The sequence below is a fragment of the Ovis aries genome, chromosome 12, assembly GCF_016772045.2.
Source record: "Ovis aries strain OAR_USU_Benz2616 breed Rambouillet chromosome 12, ARS-UI_Ramb_v3.0, whole genome shotgun sequence".
Taxonomy (NCBI): Eukaryota; Metazoa; Chordata; class Mammalia; order Artiodactyla; family Bovidae; genus Ovis; species Ovis aries.
In genome coordinates, this window is record NC_056065.1 from 51,746,288 (window position 1) to 51,769,438 (window position 23,151).

The 23,151-nt window shown below is 51.9% G+C and overlaps 1 protein-coding gene across 4 annotated transcripts in view; it reads right to left on the bottom strand.

Moving 5' to 3' along the window:
• KAZN (kazrin, periplakin interacting protein) overlaps positions 1-23,151 on the bottom strand; it is a 1,321,995-nt gene that overhangs the window by 61,940 nt on the left and 1,236,904 nt on the right. For all 4 annotated transcript variants that reach the window (XM_042229397.2, XM_042229398.2, XM_060396605.1 and 1 more), the window contains 3 exons: positions 19,102-19,238; positions 9,601-9,771; positions 1,478-1,667 (listed from right to left, as the gene is read on the bottom strand). In XM_042229397.2, the coding sequence (XP_042085331.1) occupies positions 1,478-1,667; positions 9,601-9,771; positions 19,102-19,238 (498 nt within the window). The remainder of the gene's footprint in view (positions 1-1,477; positions 1,668-9,600; positions 9,772-19,101; positions 19,239-23,151) is intronic.

The following is a 23,151-nucleotide window of genomic DNA, read 5'->3' on the forward strand; positions in this document are numbered from 1 at the left end:
GCGGTCCTCCCGCAAGCGAAGGGATTCAGCCCTGCCCACCTCCACCCAGCCTCAGCTCATGTCACACCAGCTTTCGGATGGTGCCTGACGTGCACTCTTTCCCTCCTGCCTCAGCCTTCCCTGGTCCTGCTGCCCATAGGGCACATTCTCATCCTTCAAGTCTCAGCCTGACCTGAGAGAAACCTCTCCCCACCCAATTATCAGCTCTCCCCACTCTTTTTTTTCCCATCAAAGCACCTGCTTTCCATTGATTTCTCTCTCTGAACTAAGATCTGTAATCATACTTTGTCAGTTTAGTTACATGTTTTCTGTCTTCACACCTACAATGCCAGCTTGATGAGGGTGGGCATTCTGGGTTTCTTATCCATGTCCAACCCCAGAACTCATGGTACCTGGCATGTAGTAAGTGATCAGTTAATAGCAGCTGAATGCCTGTAAGCCCACCAGAGTCCCTCCAGCAGGTCACTCTCCTGGCTGTAGGCGCTGGCTCTGGATGGAGGAAGCACTGCTGGACAAGACTGAGGGCCTATGGTGTGCAGGCAGCGCCTCAGCAGTGAGGGCTACATTACTGAGAGGCGATTCTTGCTGCCAGGCGCCCTATGGAGGAGTGGGTGGGGTAGGGTTGGGTGGGTACTTTTGGAGTCAGAAGCTTGGGTTCCTAGCTAGGTGACAGCAGGAACCACAGACTCCAGAAGCCAGCTGCCTGTCTCCAATCTGCACCTGTCACATAAATGCCACTCACAGGAGGGACAAAAAAATGGAGCCAAGTGTGCTGCAGATGTGCAGAGGGGTTTGGGGTTTGTACGGTAGCCAGTGGGTCTAGATGTTGACCAGAGGCTGAGCCCCTCTCCCCACCAGTGCCCGGAGCAAACACCCCTAACATTTATTTCTGACTTTGCCACACATCCAGTGATTACCTGGAGCTGTCAGTCAAGAAACTCTCACTGTTTCCTCCGCCAAAGGATGCCCACGTGATCCGGGCTGTAGGATCAGGGTATCCACGGCCCAACACTGTGATTGGTCCAGGGGTGGGCATGTGAATTGACTGGCCAATCAGTGTAGCCACTCCCTAGACACAGTGATTGGTTTGGCTATAGGCACGTGACCCTGGCTGGCCAATCAGAGTCCCTTGGGATTTACTATACACACAGAGAAAGATTTCTCTTAAGAGTTGAGAGTTGCAGGGGCTCTAAAAGCCAGAAACTGCTGGAGACTGTTTTCTGCTTTGTGGCAAGAGGTAGTCTAAAGATGAGGCCACATGTAGGCAGGCAGAGCTGAGAGATGGAGCGAGTCAGACCCAGATATTGTCTGAACCTTGGTATCCAGCTACACTTGAGGTCCATCACTGGTTTTTCAGTTACCCTGAGCCATGGCCTTTGCCCCCCACACCCCCCAAAGCAGCGACAGTGTGTAAAGAGATGCTCGCCTCCTGAGATGCCTCCACAGCCGTGGCTGGGCCAGGTTGGGCTGGACTCACCTTGCCGGTCCGCAGGGTGGGGGGGATGGGAATGGTAGAGAGTCTGCTGGCTCTGTCGGATGGCTGCGGTCAGCGGGAGGTCTGCCTGCACCACCCACTCCTGGTTGCCGTTAAGCACCGTCTCGCCGGGCATGGCGAGTGAATGCCGCTTGGGGACGTCCTTGGTCAGTGTGGCTAAGGACTGCTTGGCCTGGAGAGAGAGCCGGGGAACAGGAAGAAGACCGTGTGATCAAGGGGACTCCTCTCCACCTACTGTGGGCCATCACCCACCATCCTGAGAAAGCCAGGCATCTGACACACCAGGGCATGTCCAGCTCTGTACCACCTGCCAATCAGCACATCACCTAGGGCGTGCTCTGGGGTTAGTCATCCCTTTGTTCCTGCCAACACACAGTCAGACCACAAAGGGGGATGGAGGACACACTTAGCACCCATTCTTTTGGTTTTTCTGAGGACCAGTTGGGATTTGAATGAGATGGTAAGAAAATGGTGTTTTGCCTTTTTTTCCCTTGTGCTAAGTCGCTTCAGTCACATCCAACTCTTTGCGACCCTGTGGACTGTAGTCCACCAGACTCCTCTGTCCATGGGATTCTCCAAGCAAGAATACTGGAGTGGGTTACCATGCCCTTCTTCTTCCTGACCCTTTATCCCCTTACCTCCTCTCAAATTCAACCTGTGATGGCTCCTTCACAAGGTGCTGTGCAACACAGGCTGGGAACAGGGCAGACCCTCAGCCTGGCTCCCAGGATTCCATGAGAACACGTGAGAAACACGGAAACCCGGGACACAGGTGTGGGGCTGAGTTTGGGCAGGCGAATAGCCAGAAAGCTCTTCCTTTCTCTGTCTCGTGACTGAAGTTATGGATCTTTGGGTTAGCTTTGGGTCAGCTCCCCACCAGGGTATAGGGGGTCTTATTAGAAGTTGTCCCAAATTATTCAAGGGAGAAAAAGGGTACATATTAGGGATGTATTAATGTGTACTTTCCATCATATTCAATTTCTGCTTTCCCACGTACTCCCCAGGCTCATGCCAGGGGAGGGGCCCATGGGCTCTAACAGAACAGATGGCAGAGCCACCATGAGTGCTGGCTTTGCCCCTAATATGAACACAGATGAAATGGAAAGACTTCATCTCCTCTTTCTCCTAGCTCCAGAACTTTCCATACCCTAAGACCCTGGGCTCCTCCAGGCAGAGAAAGAGAGTCGCTGAGAAATGAAGTCCTTAGCCTAAAGCCTGATACAGCCTTATCACACTGACCAGCTGTGTTATTTTAGATAAATCATTGCCTTCTCTGAGCCTCAGTTTCCCTATCTGTGTGATGAAAAGCTTGGACCAGTCTTTAGGGCTCTCTCTAGCTTGGGTACCCCAGGAGTCTATGAAATCACTCCCCTTCCACTGCCAGCCCCCAGGGAATATAAACCCCCTTGGCAGAGAGAGGCTGAGTTGAAGGAGTCAGCTCCTCATCCACCAGCCAGGTGATGATCGCTACCTGGTTTAGAAAACAGTCATGTGCTCAAGTGTAACAGCCCTGGGTCTCAAGTAGGGAGTGCAGGATTAGCTGTGCTTGCCAGAGGAGAAATTAGAACTCAGAGAGGTTAAGTAACTTCTCCAGGAATGCACAGCAGGCACGGTGTCAAAGTTGGGCCCCAAGCCTGGGAGCCCCACGGTTGTCTATGGTGCCCACCCTTCTCTGGGGCAAGGAAATAACCAGCACAAGTGATGCAGACTCTGAATCCATGAGGCAGGGAGTAGGGTGTGGCTGGTCACCACGGGATCCCCAGCACCTGGCTTGGGGCTGGGCACAAGTGAAGGGCTCAGGAAAACTGCAGAGGCAGCGGAAGCAGGTCTCTGCCACGGCCAGGCAGACAGCCCAGGGAATCTGCGCTGTTCACTGACTACAGGACAACGGAGCAATCCTTTCACTGAAGGCAGGAGCCGGGCTGGGTGTGTCTTGGAGCTGCCACGTGCCTGCAGCCGGCCCACCGGCATCATGGACTCGTTTCCTTTTTTTTTTTTTTTTAAATATTTATTTATTTATTTACCTGTGCTGAGTCTTTGTTGCAGCAAGTGGGATCTTTACTTGTGGCATATGAGATTCAGTTCCCTGACCAGGGATTGAACCTGGGCCCCCAGCATTGGGAGCTCAGAGTCTTAGCCACTGGCCCACCAGGGAAGTCCCATGGACTCGTTTCCTGGACCAGCGCGCCTCACTGGGGACCACATCTGCTCTCCCCTCCAGGTGTCTGTGCGCCTGGCCTCCCAGCCCTCCATCTGTGTAGTTGGCTGCCCTACAGGTGGACTCTGGTGGGAAGTGAGCACCCGTTCAGTCTGCCATCAGTGCTAACTAACTCTCAGCTCTGCCCTCTTGCAAACACCCCCTGCCACACACATGGAAAGCACAGGCAAGTCCAAGTCACCCCCTGAAATGAGCAGCCCCTTGAGGCAGCGTAGAAAGAGGCCTGGGCAGGACCACTCTCCTGTCCCTACCTGGCTTCCTTCTCCCAGGTAGAGCCTCACCTCTGTCTAGGCCTGAGAGCAGCACCTTCTGGGAATAACTCAGCAGGCAGCTTGGCATTATTAATGCCTGACAATGTGGAGGAGCCTACCTTTAGTCCTGCAGGACAGGGTGGGTGTGTCTGTGAGTTCTGAGCACAGGAACCTGTGACAAACTGTCCACTCATGAGTTTAAATCTCCAAGACTGAGCAAAACAGAGATGTGAACTGCAGGTGAGGCATATAAAGTCTAACTTAGAATACTTGCATGTACACACACATACACACTCTCTCTCTCATTGGTGCACTGGATCATTTTTTCTTTTTTTCTTTTTGGTGGCAATCTGCACATTTCTCTACTAATCTCCTCCACTGAATGCAATTCAACACTAGGAGCTCGCTCTTCTCTCTGTGCCTACACGCCCTGCTGGGCACCCTGAACCCACAGTTTTGAGCTCCTGGGAACTGGTGAATTGGCTCAAACACCCTCATGTGACAAAAGTCAGACAGAACACGGTGCAAACTCCATTTCAACTATTTGACTTGCTATGTGATCTGGAGCAAGTTACTCCACCACTCTGAGCCTTAGGTCTTCACAGTAAGATGGGGAACTAACAGGGATCATTGTCCGTAAGTGCGCCCCCTGGAGTTGTGGGACAAGGCAGCCTAGTACAGCGCCTTGGAGCCTGGGGTCTCGGATCCAACAGCCTGGATCTGAGCCTAGCTCTGCCACTTCCTAGCTGGGGGATCCTGAGAGAGGCCCCTCACCTGTGCCTTCACACCCTTGTCTGTCTGATGAGGAAACATGGCTGCTATGGAGAGCACTTGGCCTATGGTTTAAACAAAAAGGCTCAATAAATGTCAGTGATTGTTATTATGAAACAGTTGCTACTTCACAAGTAGGAGCCAGACATGGAATAATTCACAGGAAGGCCCAGGATACTATCTGGTTTGCTGTCCAACAGTAGCAGGCTGTTAGGATTATTTATGCCTCTGTGAGATTGGATAATCCAGGAAGTAGAAGGGAAGAGGAGTGTGGAGCCCTGCCCTGCTCCCCCTCAGGTTCCTAACTGCCTGAAGGCCAGGCTGTGTTTCCAGTCAGAGAGTTGGCCTGACCTGTGAGGGATGCTGCGAGTGAGGCTCACTGGCTTATCAAGGGATCTGTGCTTGTTGAGGGGCTTCCCAGGTGGCACTGGTGGTAAAGAACCCACCTGCTTATGCAGACATAAGAGGCATGGATTTGATCCCTGGGTGGGGAAGATTCCTGAGGGATACCTCTCCCGCCAAAGCCTGAGAGGATTTCAGGGCAGGAGCCTTTCAACCAAACATGAGAAGGTCATGCTCGGGGGGACTCCAGCTGCAAAAATGCTGCCTTTGCACTAAAGAGTCATCATGTTGGCGACAAGCGGACTCGACGACCGTCTTCCTGGGCTTAACCACTGTGACCCTGTCCCAGATCTCAGGATGTGGTGGCAGTGGGCCCAGCGTGGAGGCACCAGAATGAGCTGATAAGGCAATACTGGGTGCATGCCTTCTCCAACCAACCCACAGGGTGGAGAGAGGCCCTATGGGGGACAACGTCAGGCTTGGGTAGGCTCTGACCCTCACATGTGTGGCTGGGGGTCTGACCTCAGGCCCAGTGCTTGGAGCTGGCTGTGGGCAAAGGCTGGTCTGCTGGGCCAGGATGGCAGTGGTCCAGGGCTGGGAGGTGTGCTGTATGGCCAGGCTGATTTCCTTAGAGGGAGGGCAGGGGTGGTGCCAACCCAGAGCACAGCTGTTAAAAAAGGAACCCAAACCACCCTTGTACCCCTGCCACTCGACCCTGCCTCTCACTGGTCCTCAGTGTGTCAGCTGTCATTGTTCACATGTGAGGGAACTAAGGCCCAGGCCATTCAAGGTCACACTATGACTGGCTAGTAGACAGGACATGAGAATCCACAACTCTTCATCTCGGGGTGGCCTGAGGACAGGATGGTCTCCAACATCAGTAAGAACAGCTAACGTCCACTGATGGTGGATGGTGAGCCTACCTTCATCCCTCATCACCGCATCACACAATCACCCTAGGAGAAAGGTCTTATATACATGGACACAGGCTCAGAAAGTTAAGTCACTTGTCAAAGGTCACACAGCCATAAAATGCAGGACCCAAACTGGGACAGTGTTAGAACTGAACAATCAGGGTGCAAACAGATGCCAAGATGAGGGAATCCCACACTCCATTCTTGAGAAACATCCTGCTCTACAGAGGAGTGGTTCTCACCAGGGTGAATCCTCTCTCCATCCAGGGAACTCTAGGAAATGCCTGGAGACTTTCCTGTAGTTGGGAGGTGCTACTTGTGTCTAGTAGGTGTAGGCCAGGGATGGGTATTGTTGCACACCCAGAGACTTCTCTGACCCCAAATGTCAACAGTGTGGAGGGCGAGAAGCCTTGATTACAGTGTACACAGTAAACTTGAGAATTGTTTCCTGTTTTGGAGAAGCAATGTTGATACAAAACAACAAAAGTCTAGGCCACCAGGAACCAGGCTCCGGGGGAATGGCCTTGCACCTGGGATAGGTGGAGAGGGAAGCCTGTGACTGCTGGGCTGGCAGCCCTGTCTCTGGCCTGCTTGCTGATAAGACGGGGTGTCTCCTCCAGGCCAGCACCTGGGCGTCCTTTCAGAGGCCTCCCATCACGGAGCGCGAGGACTGCCGGACTCCCAGCTCTGCCTCTCAATTCTCTGGTCAGGTCTGGGTGAGCCTCCTGCATGCCAGACCTATTTCCACATCTGTGAAATGGGCACAGTAAGAATATACAGCTCACTGGAGTGACTGAGTGTTCTCGAATTAGGTAGTGGTAATGATGTACAACTTTGTGAACATACTAAAAACCACTAAATTGTACATCATAAAAGGATGAATTTTATGGTATGTGACTAGTATCGCAATAAAATAGCATGCTGAACCGTTTTTAAATGAACAAAACCACCACCACAGGGTGGTGCCGTGGAGCCAGTGTGTCTACAGAGGCGAAACTGCTCCTTGGGTGGGAATGCTGAGTTTGGCCAGGAGTTGTTACCAGGAGATGTCCCCTCCCCAAGGGTGGGAGCCTCAGGTGCCGTCACCAAACACCAAGAGAGGTGTTCATTTCTTGGGAAGCTGTGTCTCTCTTTCTTACTCAAGTGAAGCAGCTCTTTTCAGCTGCATAGGGTATGTGGTGAAACCCAGCGGAGGCTGGGTAGGGGAGGGATGATGCCTGATTTGGGACAGGGCCTGCTTGCCCCTCACCTGGCAGCTGCCTCGGGTCTTCAGTGTTGTGGGTAAGTCACTTAATGAAATTACCCATGACTGGTGCCATAGCCAGAACTCCTAGAGCAGGAATAAGCAGGTGACCCCAGATGGGCCATTTGGATATCCTGTACTGGATTAGACTTTTAAAAACTGAAGTGAAATTCAGAGGAAAAGGGGTTCAGGTTCATCCTCCTGGCAGGGGTCACTGAGCAGACCATTCCAGATGGAATCCTGGCTTCGCCACTGGCTGTAGCTGCCTTGGCTCTGGCCCATTTCCAAGCTGACCCTCTACTTTCCCATTGCACCTGTGAGCTCTTGACTTCCTTCCAGTGCACCCTGTGTGCTCGAACTAGCCAGAGCTGCTTTCTGTTGCTTACAACGCAAGGACTTGGGGCACACATGCAGGGAAAGTGCCTTCCATCTGCTCTCGACTGGCCAGCAGTGCAGTGAGGGAAGCCAGACAACACTGACCAGAGTCAGCAGTCTTGGAGGCCTCTAGGCTGTGAAATTCTGCGATAGAGGGGACCTCCAGGGAAGCGGACACACCAACAACACAGGGGTTGTTACGGGCTGTTGATGTGACAGCAAACCCACCACCTTGAGCTGCAAATATTCACCTCTCTATTCACACTTAGCAGAGAGGTGTGATGCTGGCCAGAGGGAGGAGGCAAGAGCCTAAGTGCCACTGGCCTTAGGCTCTTAGAATCAAAGCAGGCTGAGTCATCCGGGCATGCTCAGAGTGGAAGTAGAGGTGAGCTGGCTCCTAATCCTGAAAGACACCAGAGTTGCCCAGGATGCCTGCAGCTAGTGGTCCATGGTGATGAGGACCCATCTGTTCATCCAGAGGACACCAGGAAGACTTGTCAGAATAGCGGTCTTGTCTCACGCTGAACCCCCTTCCTAGATCTACAACTTGAAAGGTTTCTGTCTGGTCTGCATGTGGCAGCAGGGCCGCCGGCACCACTGACCCCACTGGTGGGAAGATCCCAGAGCCTCGGCAGCTGCAACTTCTTCTAGCCCGGGCAGCTCTCACCACTAGGGGTCAGCATTGGACATGGAGACTCAGGACGCAGAGGGTGGGATTGGTCCCAAGAAGTAGCCCATGGATCCTGACCTGCCCTGGGTGACCCCTGGTCCTGCAAGAAGTGCCTATTTAAATCCTTCCTGTTTTCATATCATCACTGACCCTGTACAGGAGTGGCTAAGTGCTTCTCTTGCATTATTTCATCGAAACCCTCACCAGAGCCCTATAGAGTATATGCAGGCTCCTCTGTCCACGGAATTCTCCAGGCAAGACCATTGGAGTGGGTTGTCATTTCTTTCTCTGGGAAATCTTCCCGACCCAGGGACTGAACCCAGGTCCTGGATTGCAGGCAGATTCTTTACCATCTGAGCCACTGGGAAAACCATGGGCTATATGCAGGTATCCCTACTGACACCTGAGGGAGCTGAGAGCCAGATGAGTGAAGGGTTCTGCCCAAGGTCACACGGCTAGAAAGCAATGGGGGCTGTATTTGAACCCAGAGCCCATGGCAGCAACCATGGGCTGGCATCAGTGCTCTCCAGAACACTGAGTTCTGGCTAAGAGCCAGGTGGGACTTCCCCAGGTCCTGTCCCAGGAATTCCCCTCCACACGCTCCTCCCACCCACCATTGCATTAAGCCTATGGTAGTTTCAAGGGCTTTAAATCACGAGGTCCCAGGACTTTCTCAAACACCTGGTGGGAAGGCAGGGTGGAATAAAGATCCTCACCCCTACTCCAGGACCAGGTAAAAGTCATGGAAGCTCACTGAACTTCAGTGAGCAGCCCAAGGTCACATAGGAGAAGGTAGAACAGAACTCCAGGGCTCTGGACCTTGGTTCTATTGCCTGACCAGGCTTGAGAACACCTAGACTCTATCTCCACAGGCAGGCTGCACATCTCCGAGGAAAATATAGTATTTGGAAGTATTCTGAAGGATTGCTTTAGATTAGTAAAAAAAAATTACATTTTTTTTCCCTTGAGGATCCAAGCAATAAGACAACAGGGCAGAAAAATAGGGAGGAAAAAAAAGGAAATAGAAGCCACTTCTGATCTTACTACCCAGAGATAACCATTATTAATTTTTTGGTGTTTTTCCTGCCAAGTGTTAGTGGATGGTCTCGCAGCATTCCCACATGTCTGGCCCCAGGCAGGCAGATGGAAGGCTGTGTGGTTGAGACGAAAAAAAGCAGACCATCCCAGGTCCCGCCCCTCCAGGCTCCCACGTGAACCCACCAGCAAGCCTTGTCTCCCAGCACCTCCTGCTCCCAGAACGTGACATCACTTCCGGCAGGTGCCCCACCCAGCCTGTGTGGGCAAAGGGGCGGGGTCTCACCATGGCCAGCTCCGCCTCCAGCTCCTTCATCCGGTTGTCCTTGAGGTCCAGCTGGGAGCGCAGTGCTGTGGCGTGGTCCGTGGCCTCCTTGGCTTGGCGCCGTAGCTCCCACTTCTCGCGCTCCAGCAGGTCCTTCTCCTTAGCCAGAGCTTTCACGGCATCCTCGCTTTCCTGCGGGGAGAGGCCAGCATTACCAGGGGCATGGATGGGGCCAACCTTTGGCCAGGAGATGCCTAGAGGCCCTTGACCCCTGGACTAGCAGAACGTGCGGGGGTGGGGGTGGGGGTCCCCCATGCTTGGGCCCTGGAGGAAGAAAGCCTTGGGTTCAAGCCAGTCTCTGCCACATACTAGCTGGGAGACTGGAATAGAAACAAACCATTAGTTGATGCTCAGCCATTATTTTTTCAGTGGATAAATGAGCAAACGAATGTCATGAATAAGTTCTTTTCACTCAAGTCTTCGTTTCTCCATATTTGAAATGGGGGCAAGGAATCAACACTACCCTATCAAAGAACTGTTATAAAGATTAAATGACTCCATGTGAAGGAAATAATTAAACGGAGTCTGATAAAAGGGTCAACAGTGGGTTTGGGCTTGGTCCTCTGTTCTATTGTTTGGTAATGTGTATGTCACGGGAAAACAGTGACGGAAAAGGCATCTACAGCCCGGCCACCTTGGGTGCCGTGGGGCCCTGTCACCATCTTACAAGGTTACAGCTGATGACGGGACAGGTTGGACCCTCAACTAGCTGTGGTGTCTGACTGCAGGGCAGTCCTCTGCCCTTCACCCTGGGCCCTGCTCCCCACTGGTCCATCTGCATGGGCTGTTTTCTCTGTGATGCTGAGGGGAGGGCCATGGGCTCCAGCTGTGCTCGTCCAGGAAATCCAGCAGACAAGGAATAGCTGGCTGGATCAGAGAACCTGACCTCTGTTAGCAAGAGCCAAATTTCATGGTCCTGGGCATCTTTCCCCTCTAGAGAAAGGTCCCAGCAGGGGGCCCTGCCTACCCAACCAGCCACAGTCTTTTCACCCACTAAATTAGGAGCCAAACTCAAGGTCTCTGTGTAGCTTGGGTCCGAGCTGGGAGTAGCATCCTGCCTTGTCTAACGGCCTTGCAGCCAAACGCCTGACTTCCAGATGGTCAGAGACAAAGAGGCTGAGAGAAACATCTGGCCCTCCCTCTGCGGCTGTCACAGAGCTGGAGCTGTGGCTTAGGGTCTAGGGGACGAGAAAGTCTGGGTCGAATTCTGGCTCTGAACGAACGAGTTGCAATGACTACTGTGCCTCAGTTTCCTCATCTATTACATGGGATCATAGCACCTATCCTTGAGGGTATTACCATGAGGACCGGATGAGATAATCCAAGTTCAGAGTTCAGCAGGGCACTGGGCACATAGCAGGGCTTCCCAGGTGGCAGCTAGTGGTAAAGAACCTGCCAGCCAACGCAGGAGACTTAAGAGATGTGGGTTCGATCCCTGGGTCGGGAAGATCCCCTGGAGGAGGGCATGGCCACCCACTCCAGTATTCTTGACTGAAGCATCTCATGGTCAGAGGCGCCTGGCAGGCTACAGTCCATGGGGTCCCAAAGAGTTGGATACGACCGAAGCAACTTAGCAGGGCACACAGCAGGTGCTCACTCATTCATTCGGGATGCTCCTCAAATGTCTTCTTCAGGAGGCCTTTCCTGACCATCCATCTAAGAGAGCAGCCCCAGCCCTTCCCACCCTGTTTCTTATACCGGTACCTGACACTGTCATCCAACCAATATTCATGCATGCCACCAGCAGGCACAAATCAGACAAAAGTCTCTGTGCCCATGGAGCTTACAGTGAAAAGCCCTTCTGCCTGCTCTAGCTCATCAGCAGACGTCAGGGTCCCAGAGCAGCAGCCAAGAAACACTGCTGAGTAAAAGGAAGCATTTGCGGCAGTTGCTGTGACTGACTCTGAAGGCCAGCACAGGACAGCTCTTCCAGCTTGGGTGCGGGGAGGACACGAGTGTCTGTGTCAGCAGCCCCTGGCTTCTCAGTGGAGTCTAGAGCAGGTGGGGTGTGTGTTGGGGGACGATCTCTTTTAGGACTGTCTCCTGGGGGCAGGATGCCTAGGTGTGAGTCTCCATTCTGTCCATGGCAAGCTGTGACACACTGAACAAGTGATGTTAACTTCCCCACACCTCAACCACCTCCTGTGTGAGCCAGAGCCACTATCACATCTCCAGAGTGACGGTCAGAAGAAGCTGGTAACGCAAGATGCAAAGTAATATGAACTTCCCCGGTGGTCCAGTGGTTAAGAATCCATCTTGTAATGCAGGGGGCAGGGGTTCAATCCCTGGTCGGAGAACTAAGATCCCACATGCCTCGGGGCAACTAAACCTGCCTGCCTCAACTAAGGCCCAATGTAGCCAAATAAATCTGTTTTTTAAAAAAGATGCAAAGTAACAGATGGCACCACTGTAAAATCCCAGGCAAGCTGTACCGTCAGGTTCTGGAAGCAGGCTCTCCAATGCAGGGAGGTGCTCCACCACTACTTATTTCTCCTTTCCTTCCCTTTTTGAAGCTTTCTTCAGGTGGGGTCAGTGCATCAGCTGACAAGTATGGCCCCCTGCGTCATATGATGGGCCAGCCAGCTCTTTCCCCAGAAGCTGGGGACCATGTCCCAGCATCCATCCTCAGTACCTAGCAGCAAGCCTAGTCATGGAATATCCCATGCTATGAAGTGTGTGGATCAGAACCACTGAGAACTGGTTGGTGTATAAGAGACTGCCTACCACATATTCCCAAATTAAAAAGAAGGTCCACTAGAACCCTCAGGATCAGCTTTGTCTCCGTGTCTCTTTGCTGTCCCTAGCTCCACTAGTTGTGAGCAGACTGGAGGTTCAGGCTGTGGGGGTTGGCGGGGGGTAGGTCAGTGGGTGGCGGAGGCTGTAGGTGCTTTCTACCTCAGTAAAGACTCTGACACCCACGACCACACCCCTGGCAGGAGTACAGGGCTCAGTAACAACTGTCATGGAATGTTCCGTACATATGTCAAGTATGGTGCTGAGGGTTTCAGCTGCATTATTATATTTAAACAACCACCTGTGAGGCAGGGACTGTGATTATCCCCATTTTACAGATGAGTAAACTGAGGCCATAGAGGTAAAATAACCTCTGCAGCCCCACAAATAGTGTGGTGGAGGTTCTCAATCCTTGATAGCAACAAAGGCAGGAAAGGAATTGAAGGAGACCTGCCCAAGGGGCTGGAACCTGATGGGGGTCAGGATGGCTAGAATTTATGAAGGTAGGACTTAGCCTGATTGTGTGGGGCCTCAGATGTCAAGCTGGCAGGTGAGGTCCCTTTGGGCAGCTGGGAGCTGAGCCCTGGCAGCCGGAGCTCACCGGACAGAAGTAGGGGCATAATGAGGAGGGGGCTTCAGGGGGAGACAGGCCTGGCCAGGGGGGTAATGGCAAGGTGGTCTGTTTTGACTTCACCACCCAAGATCTCTCTGGGCCCAGCCATTGCCCAGCTTGCTGAGACCTTCCTCAGTTGTGTTTATGGAGAGTCCCCCAGTCCCACTCCAAACCATGGACCTGTGACAGGGAACATGCCTCTGGCTTACCTTCCTGGGATACTGCAATTCTGTGAAAGTTCTGGTTGGGCCCCAAATCGCTCATTTCTAAGCCTGTGCCTGTGCTGACCTTCCCTGCCCATCCTCTCCCCTCCTACCCCCAACCCCCAGCTCAGAGACCTGGGCTTCTATTACCTGCTCTGGGTGAGGCCTGCAGGGGGGCCCCCAGAAGAGCTGGGTGAGCCATGGCAGGCTGAGTGGCTGGACATCAAGAGCGGTGGGCACCTGAGGTTCCATTCATCCTGTTCATTGGGACATTTTTTCTTGCACATAAAATGCAAGCCATTAAAACAAAAAAAAGTTGCAAGATCTTGGATGAGGTGGAATAAAACCAGAATTTGTGGTTTTAGCGTCTCCAAACTAGCCCTAAATATACAGCTCTGGGTCAGTTACTGGACGCCTTGGCGCCTCAGTCCTCCCATCTGTAAACTGGGGTTGGATTCAACAGTGAATAAATATCGTCACAGTGTTGCTGGACATCCCTGGTAGCTCAGATGGTAAAGACTCTGTCAATGAAGGAGACCTGGATTCAATCCCTGGGTCGGGAAGATGCCCTGGAGGAGTAAACAGCAACCCACTCCAGTATTCTTGCCTGGGAAGTCCCATGGACAGAGGAGACTGGTGGGCTGCATTCCACTGGGTTGCAAAAGAGTCGGACATGACTTAGCGACTAAACAACAACAGCTCCCCATAAAATAAGATAGCAGTTTAAAAAATTGAGTGTTTTCCAAATTCCGTTTTTCTGAATGACTCTGTAGTATCTTATGAAGCTATTCCATGCGAGTGACACTGATGCTCAGTGGTGATCATCTATGCCTGCCTGGGGCTGCTGCAGCCACAAGGCCTCAGCGTCACACCACACCTCTCTTCTTGGTGGACTTGAGATGCCCCCAGTTATCTGTGACTTAAGAAAAATGGCACCACGCTGGAGGAAGGTGGCTCCCCATGGGGATGTTTATTCCCAAGTATCAGCACAATTATAAAAATGAATTTGATGCCCTAGTTGAAAGATATTAATAGAAGAAATGCTTGTTATTAAACCCCAGGTCGGTCACAGTGCCACTGCCAGGCACAGCACACCTCCCACAGCTGATGGGGGTGGCCACCATCTCTTCTCTGTGGTTTGCCTAGGGTTGCCCTGTAAACAGTGAATCTCAAAAGTAACTCATTTGTTCATCTATACAGGTACAGAGCAGTGTGGGAGGCCAGTATGGGCCAGGTGTTATGCAAATGAGCACCAGAGCCTAAATGCCTGCTTCCCCTCTTTACATAACTGTGTGACCCTGCATGAGCGACTTGACCTACGTCTCAGCTTTCACCTCTGTAAAATGGGGCTAACAGGGACAATCATACCGCATAGGGTTGCTGGAAAAATACCAGATGTAAAGAGATTACGACAATGCCTGCATACAGTAAGTCATCCTGTGTCAGGGGGTGATAGGTGGCTTCTGAAGATGGCCATTGTCAGAGTGTGTGAAATGGCCTTTTCTTTTTGATCCTCTTAGCCTTTTATCATAAGCATCACATGCCTTCTTTTCTTATTTTATTTATTTACACCACACAGTTTGCAAGATTTTAGTTCTCTGACCAGGGATCAAACCCAGACTATAGCAGTGAAAGTGCCAAGACCTAATCACTGGACCACCAGGGAATTCCCCCCTCTTTGCTTTTCTGATCTGGCTCTATCCTCCTTCAAGGTGCATGTACCCTGGGAATACTTTCCCCACCCCCGTTCCTAGATCCTCTGGGACCCTCGGAACTTTCCAGAAGGTCCTGTCTGGGTTACTTTTCTGCGTGGTTCTTGCTTTTTCACCGAGACTCTCCCATTCTCCTGGAGGCAGGGTCCATGACGAGGGTCTGTGTGAGGCCAGCTAGGACCTTCTGTGAGAAACACTCTCATTAGCCCAAACTTAAAAGAATGCACTTAGAGACACAAGGTGTAGGGGGAAGCCAGGCTTTAATGACTGTCTTGCAAGATGGAGTGTCCGGTGGGCAGGAACACCCAGAGTCATTTCACAGAGCAAGTTACTGTAGCGTGCGAGTCCCTCCCCCAGGTTCTCACTGGCTGAGTACCATGGGGTGAACAATCTGCTGGGACACCACCTAAGTTTGTTCCCTCCCTCTTTATGGGCTGGCCTCCCTGACAGCCCTGCAAAGAGATCTAACCAGTCACTCCTAAAGGAAATCAACCCTGAATATTCACTGGAAGGACTGATGCTGAAGCTGAAACTCCAGTACTTTGGCCACCTGATGCGAACAGCTGACTCATGAGAAAAGACCCTGATGCTGGGAAAGGTTGAAGGCAGGAGGAGAAGGGGGAAACAGAGGATGAGATGGTTGGATGGCATCACCGACTCAATGGACTGAGTTTGAGCAAGCTCCAGGAGATGGTGAAGGAGAAGAAAGCCTGGTGTGCTGCAGTCCACGGGCTTGCAAAGAGTTAGACACTACTGAGTGACTGAACAGCCTCCTTGACATCTTGTTTCCTCCTTTCCTGCACACCCATTTACATTCTTATGTTTTGAATTTACCAATAGGATGAGCCCAGTGAAACCCTATTCCTGTTCTTATGTTTTAAATTCACCAATACAATGAACCCCTGTGAAAATCCTAGGCATCCCGCCCTCCCTTTTTTTTGCCCAGACTTTCTGGTTTTGTAAGCCTTATAGCTATCGGCTATTACATCAGCAAGCTGTCACTCAAAGCTAGCTATTCTTGAAAATAGACCACTTTGTCTTTTACTTCTTACACTGCTCCTGCCCAGCCAGGAGCTTCCTAACAGTGGGTGGCCATGTGCTTCTCTGGGTTTGCTGGGGGGACCATCACCAGGCTGTGGTGGATGAGGGGCCCATAGAAGGGCCCTGAAACCCACTGCGGAATTTCATGATCAAATGCCTGACTCTGAATCCACAGAGGTGGTAATAATAATAATAACAACAACAACAATAATAGCAAGCATCCCCCCCACCCGCCCCCTGCCCCGTGCTTTCTGTGCACCAGAAGCTTCAGTGCCAACAAGGCTGGGCTCCAAGTACTTGCTATCATTATCCCAGTTTTAAGGGTAAGGCCACTTGGCTAGCAACTGGCAGAGGTGAGATTCTAAACCTTATCTGGTTTTAACCTCTGTGTCACCTGCCTTCAGGGCCAAGTGTGATGGTTAATTTTATGTGTCAACTTCACTGGTCCATGGGGCGTTCAGATTTTCGGCTAAACATTATTTCTGGCTGTGTCTGCGATGCTGTTTCAGATGAGATCAACATCTAAACTGGTGGACTCAGTGGATGGCTCTCCCCAGTGTGAGTTGAGCATCATCCAATCCTTTTGAGGCTTGAGTAGAAAGTGGAGGAAGGAACTGCCCTCCCTACTTGAGAGCTGAACTGGGGATGGGTCTTCTCCTGCCCTCGGATGGAACTTACAGCTCGGCTCTCAGGCCTCTGGCCTCTGGCTGGATGAGGCACTGGCTCTCTTGAATCTCCAGCTTGTAGATGGCAGATCATGGGACTTGTCGGCCTCCATGATCATGTGGGCCAATTCCTTCTAATAAATCGTGCTCTCTCTCTCTCTCTCTCTCTCTCTCTCTCTCTCTCTCTCTATATATATATATATATATATATATATATATATATCACTTCTCTGGAGAACACTGACTAACACACAAGGAAGCTGATGACTTGAGGACAAGTGGTGTCAAGGACAAGGACAGCCTGGGGCCTGCCCCTCGCCCTTGGGGACAGCACATCCCTGGAAGCAGGTATCACTGTGGGCTGATTCTCTGGCCCCTGCCCTGTGTCACCTGGCCTCAAACAAGGGTGACCATATTTCCCCGTGGATGGGCATGGGGCCACTTGAGCAAAGGTTCTCTCTGTCTCACCTGCTGGAGAAAGATCAGGTTCTTGGGACCTACTACAGGTGCTTCAGCTAGGAAAGGAGAATGGACAGAGGTGGACTGAGAGAGGCAGTAGTCTTATAGTCCAAATGTTTGTCCCACCAAAATTCATATGTTGAAATCCCAGGGCCTTCCCTACTGGTCCAGTGGCTAAGACTTCACACTCCCAATGCAGGGGGCCTGAGTTCAATCCCCGATCAGAGGCCTAGATCTCACATTCCACAACTAGAGATCCTGCATGCCACAACTAAGACTGGGCACAGGCAAATAAATAAATACTTAAAAAAGAGAGAGAGAGAGAATGTGATTATTTTAGGAGGTGGGACCTCTGGGAGGTGCTTAGGTCATGAGGGTGGAGCCCTCATTAATGGGATTAGTGCCCTTATAAGAGACCTCAGAGAACTCCCTTGATCCTTCTGCCAAGTGAGGACACAGAGGAAATCTGGGACTCAGAGAAGAGGACCAAGAAAGCAGGTAGCAGTTGTTCCCATTCCTCCTCTCTGCTTCCACACGTTGCTGACTCAGTGCCACCCTCTGTCTGCAAGTGACAGGCATGGGGAGGCCAACTTCCAGGGACTGAGCTCACCCACTGTAGAAGGACAAGCATGAGAAGCTGGGGCCCTGCTGCTTGGGGCTGACACCAAGGGCAGCTGGGAAACTGTGGACCATTCAGAGGCTGTGGATGCCTGGCCCAGGGAGCTCCCCCAGGGCTGTTTTCATTCTGGAAAGGAAGGGAGCTGTATACTTGGGCAGTGAGAGGAAGAGTCAGTGCTGCAGACCAAAGAGGGCTGTGGGGATGAAGCATTTAAATTCAGATCCTGTCTCTGAAGTTCCTGCCTGCGGACTCTGGCTCAGAGGCAACCTGTGAGTGTACTCATGCAACCAGCCCACCAGCTGTTGGAAGAACTGCTCAAAACTCCTATGCCTGAGGAAACGTAAGAGTCTCCCACCTCCATTTTCTCTGCAGAGTACAAGCAAACCTCGGTCTCACTCACTGTCATGTGGTATCAGGCACAGGGCAGTTTTCAATAGATTTTCTGTCCTGCTCACCAGGAGGTTACAACTCTCCCCCTGCAAACACAGCGGCTCACAAGGCCTGCTTGGTTCTGGGGACGGACTCTCTTTCCTTTGTGTTTCAGTACTCTGAATGGCATGTACGTGTGCTAAGTCATGTCCGACTCTTTGCGACCCTATGGGCTGTAGCCTACCAGGCTTCTCTGTCCATGGGACCCTCCAGGCAAGAATACTGGTGTGGGTTGCCATGCCCTCCTCCAGAGGATCTTCCAACCCAGAGATCAAACCCACGTCTCTTACATCTCCTGCATTGTCAGGCAGGTTCTTTACCACTAGTGCCTCCTGAGAAGCTCTCTATGGCATGACCACAGAACATATACCAGATATTGACTGAACCAAATTCCCCAGTCATCTGACCAGAAACTCCTACTCACCCCACAGAGTCTGACTTGTACGTCACCACCTCTGTGAAGCCTTCCAGGACTCTCTCCTGGGAGGCAGAATTTTGCTATCTCATGGTTCTCCCCACTCTCTCTTCACACTCTTACTACACAAAGTTGACATTTACTGAGCCTCATGTGTAATGCTCTGTATCCATCATCTCACAGGGTCCTCATCATAGCTCTTCAAGGTCTGCACCATGATCGCCATTTTGCAGATAAGGAAACTGAGGCTCTGAGAGGTTAAGGAGATGCCCAAGGGCATACACATGGGGAGCTGGGATCTGAACCCAGACCAGCTGGAATCCGGAGCCTACATTGTCACCGACTGGGCCTCCTGTCCAGGCTGGTTTGCCCAGGAGACACAGAGCTATGATTAGGGGCTGAGTGTGTTCATCTCAGCACCCAGATCCGGGCCCGACACTTCAGGGATTTCCCCTGTGAGTGTAAGGGGGCACGAGTAGTCCTCCTGTGTTCTGAGGTTCGAGGTCAGGCCCTGTGCTGGGCGGGGAGCCAGGGTCTGGTGTCTGGAGGATCGGGGCTGGGTGGGGTGCCGACCTTGCGGTGCTGCTCGTAGTTGCGGATGAAGTCGCGAAGCTGCTCCTCGCGGCTCTCCAGCGTGGCATACAGCTGCTGCATCTGGTTCACCAGGTCCGTCTTCTCACCCTTTAGGCGCTTCCGGTCGGCTTTCATGGCTGGAGGACAGAGGACTGAGTCAGTTCCCGAGATCCTAGCTGCCTGTCAGCCTGAATGCAAACACTGAGAAGGGACCCTTTTCTCTACCCCTTCATGAACAGGGGAGGAAACAGGATTCAGAAAGAGGACGTTTCTGTCCCAGGCTCCCACATCACTCAGTGGCATTCCCTGGATTCAAACTCAGGCCCTCCTATCTCTAGAGTCCCAATTCTCATTTCTTACTTTTACTGACCCAACCGGGGGTTGGGGGGAGGCAGTTCCTGATTGAAGGTCTGTTCCCGCCCTGAACTGGCTAGATCGAGTGAAAGAGCTGGAGGCCTGGTGAGGTTGTGACTCCCTCCACCCGGGAAGCTGATGGGACCCTTTATTTCCTGCTGAAATGACCTCTCAGAGTCCAATATGAGCCACCAGAATTTAGCCCAGCCCAGCAGTTCACTGTGCCATTCCCATCATGGGGAAAAGTGTCTGATTAAAAACACTCAGCAAGTTATGGGACCAAAAGTATGAGCAACAGAAGCAAAAACAGAGAGATGGCACTTCATCAAAATTAAAAACTTTGTGCTTCAAAGGACATCATGGAGGAAGTAAATAGACAATGCAAGGAACAGGAGAACATATTGTAAGTCATATCTGATAAGGGGCTTATATGAAGGAAGAGCATATAAAGGATTCGTAAAGCTCAAACGGGCAAAAGACCTGAACAGATATTTCCCCGAGAAATGGCCAATAAACACCTGAAAAGGTGGCTACATCCTCAGTCTTCAGGGAAATGCAAATCAAAACCATAGTGAGATGCTATTTCATACTCACCAGCATGGCTAAAATATAAAAAGAAGACAGTAACAAGTGTTGATGAGGATATGGAGAAACTAGAACACTCTTACACTGCTGGTGGGAATGGAAAACGGTACAAGCTCGGTGGAAGACAGCCTGAGAGTTCCTCAAGGGATGAATCATCAAGTTTCCCTATGACCTAGCAATTCCACTCCTAGGCGTATATCTAAGAGCAATGAAAACATATGTCCACACAGAAACGTGTATACATGTGTTCACAGCATCTTTAGTCATAACAGCCAAAGGGGAAGGACCAATGGCCGCTAATTGATGAATGAATTTTCAACAGTGTAGCAATCCATAGAACACATATTATTTGACAATAAAAAGAAACAATGATTCATGCTGCAACGTGCTGAATCTTGCCAATATTATGCTCAGTGAAAGGAGCCAATCACAAAGGGCCACATGCTGTAGGATTCCACGCATATGTAATGTCCAGAATAGGGAAATCTGTGGAGATTGAAAGATTAGTGATTGTCTTGGGCTGGGGTGGTAGAAGGCGTGGGGGCTGGAGACTTGGGGTGTAGCCAAAGGGCTGGATTCAAAGTGATGCACCCCCATTTAAAGTGATGCAAATACTCTAATACTGATGTATAGCTGAATACATGTGAATATAATAAAAACAACTGAATTATGTACTGCAAATGGATGGATTGTATGCTGGGTGAATTGTATCCCAGTGACGCTGTCTCACACACACACACACACACACACACAGAGCACAGGGCACTCCATGCAGCCTCCTGGCAACAGGTGCTCCCTCCAGACTCTGCTCACTGCACTGGCTCTGCAGTGAAGGGAGTGAAGACGGGCACGCTCAGGCTTGTGCAGGGCAGGCTCCAGCATCAGGGTGGCCCCCCTTGCTTTTCCAGGGTCCCCAGAACTCTGTCCCCCCCACCCCTGCTCTGTGGAGAGAACACTGAGGAAGGAACTGTGGAGGTGGTGGGAAGGGGACAAAGCAACTCCTCAGCTCTGGAAGCTTCCAGCCTGTGATGGCGCAGAGTGGTTAAGTCATTTGCTTGAAGTCACACAGCCACATCTGACCCCAAGGCCCAAACACTTGACCTGGCCTTATGCTGCCTCTACAGGGAAGCCCCCCAAATCCCAGAGGGTCCTGGCTCCACGGCTAGCTGAGGGCAATGATATGGGGCAGGCAATGGTGGTGCCCCCCATCTCGTCCTGGATGCTGAACTTACAAACTTAGCTTCTGATATGAAAAAGTATGGCATAAGGACCGGGGACCCTGCGCTGTGGCTCAGAGCCTGACGTAAGCTGCATTTCCACCCTCCTCCCCCAGCCCAGCACCACCTGCAGAACAGGGCAGAGGCAGGTCGGCTGAAGCAGTGTTGGCACGTGCAAGGAGCCACAGAGAGACCTTGCAGTGGGGACTCCGGGTCTTGGGGGTGGCTTTATTAATTAAAAAAATTAATTAATTAATGTCTGGGTCTTCTTTGCTGCATGTGGGCTTTGTCTACTTGTGGCAAGCAGGGCTCACGCATTGTGGTGGCTTCTCCACTGTGGAGCACAGGCCCTAGGGTGCGTGGGCTTCCACAGCTGTGGCTCACGGGCTCTAGAGCATGGGTTCAATAGCTGGGTGCATGGGCTTCGCTGCTCTGTGACATGTGGAATCTTCCCAGATCAGTGATCGAACCCGTGTCCCCTGCATTGGCAGGTGGATTCTGCACCACTGGACCACCAGGGAGGTCCATGGGGCGGGGGGCTTTAAATCACAGCTTTGAGTTTCCTGGCTCCTACAGCTGGACTTGTCTCCTTCATGGCCAGCTTGCCAGAGCAGCAACTTAGGTCAGCGAGGCTGGAATTCCAGGCCTGCTGGGCCTGACGCTGGGTTGGACCCCTGGCAGGCTGAGGATCGAGAAAATCTCTTTCTCGAGGACGCTGAATCTCTTGGAATGAACGCCAAGTGAAGACCACTTACAAATGAAGACAAAATGCCTCTGGAACCACGGTGAGAACCAAGAAGCTGCTGTGTTGTCCGCCCAGCTTTTCAGAAGCACATCCACAACCCAGTCTACGGAACTCACACAGAGGAGCAAGACCTGGGGGTGCCTGGGGATGCCTGTGCTGGCCTCAGGTAGGGAAGTGGGGGTGTGTCTCTCCATTGAGCCTGAACATGCCTGTGCATCCAGGTGCTGTCACCCCAACAGATGGGGGGCTCCCCAAAGGGGGAATCAGAATTGTAACTATTTAGGGAAATAGGGAGGTTAGCCTGACAAACTCCCCAAGAAATAATGTAAACTACAGACACACAGCTATGACAATTATACAATGAAAGTGTCCTTCCTTCCTTTGTCATAAGCATACTTTAATTTCTCCTTTAAAACTCTGTTTGACATTCTCCAAACGTTCCTAACACAAGACGAGGTGACAGGTGATGCTCCGTGAGCGTGAACGACGATCTCTCTCTGAGACCAGCCTCGTGCCTCCTCCCCAAGTTCCCCAGTGCTCTGTTCTCCTTCTCCACCACCCGGCTTCACCCAGGCGTGTCCCGAGCCGGCAGCTGGGCCACCGGAACCACTGCCATGGTGATGGAGATGTCATGCCCGGCAAACCTGCGGGAAACCAGCCAGGCTCCGGGGAATGTGGGGACTCCGGGGGTGGGAGGGAGGGTGTGTGGGGAGGGACTGATTTTTCTAACTCGAGGCCAGATGATGTATAGAGAGTGAGCTAGAGGGTGGAACCAGGGGCCCAGGCGTGGCCTAAGACCATGGCGCTTCTCTGGGGACCTCACTTTTCTCAAGCTCCTGAGTTCTGCCTTTCCACAGCAGATTCCTTTCTCCTTCCCTGGCTCGGTCCCTACAGTACCTAACCCAGACGCGGGGCAGGGTGAGTGGCGTCAGCCCCAGTTCGATTTCTGCAAACATGACTCTTAGGAGGTGGAGACCAGAGAGAGAAGAGATGTCCCCTGACCCCAGCACAGCAGACCCCCACCTCCAGTGCCCAGGCAATGCGAGGCCACAGCTGTCTTGTAAAGAGAACAGTACAGGTTAACTGTCGGCTTCTGAGCTTCCAGGGGCTGTGGGCCTGGAAAGTGAGGGATTTTACGGGGCCCTTCTG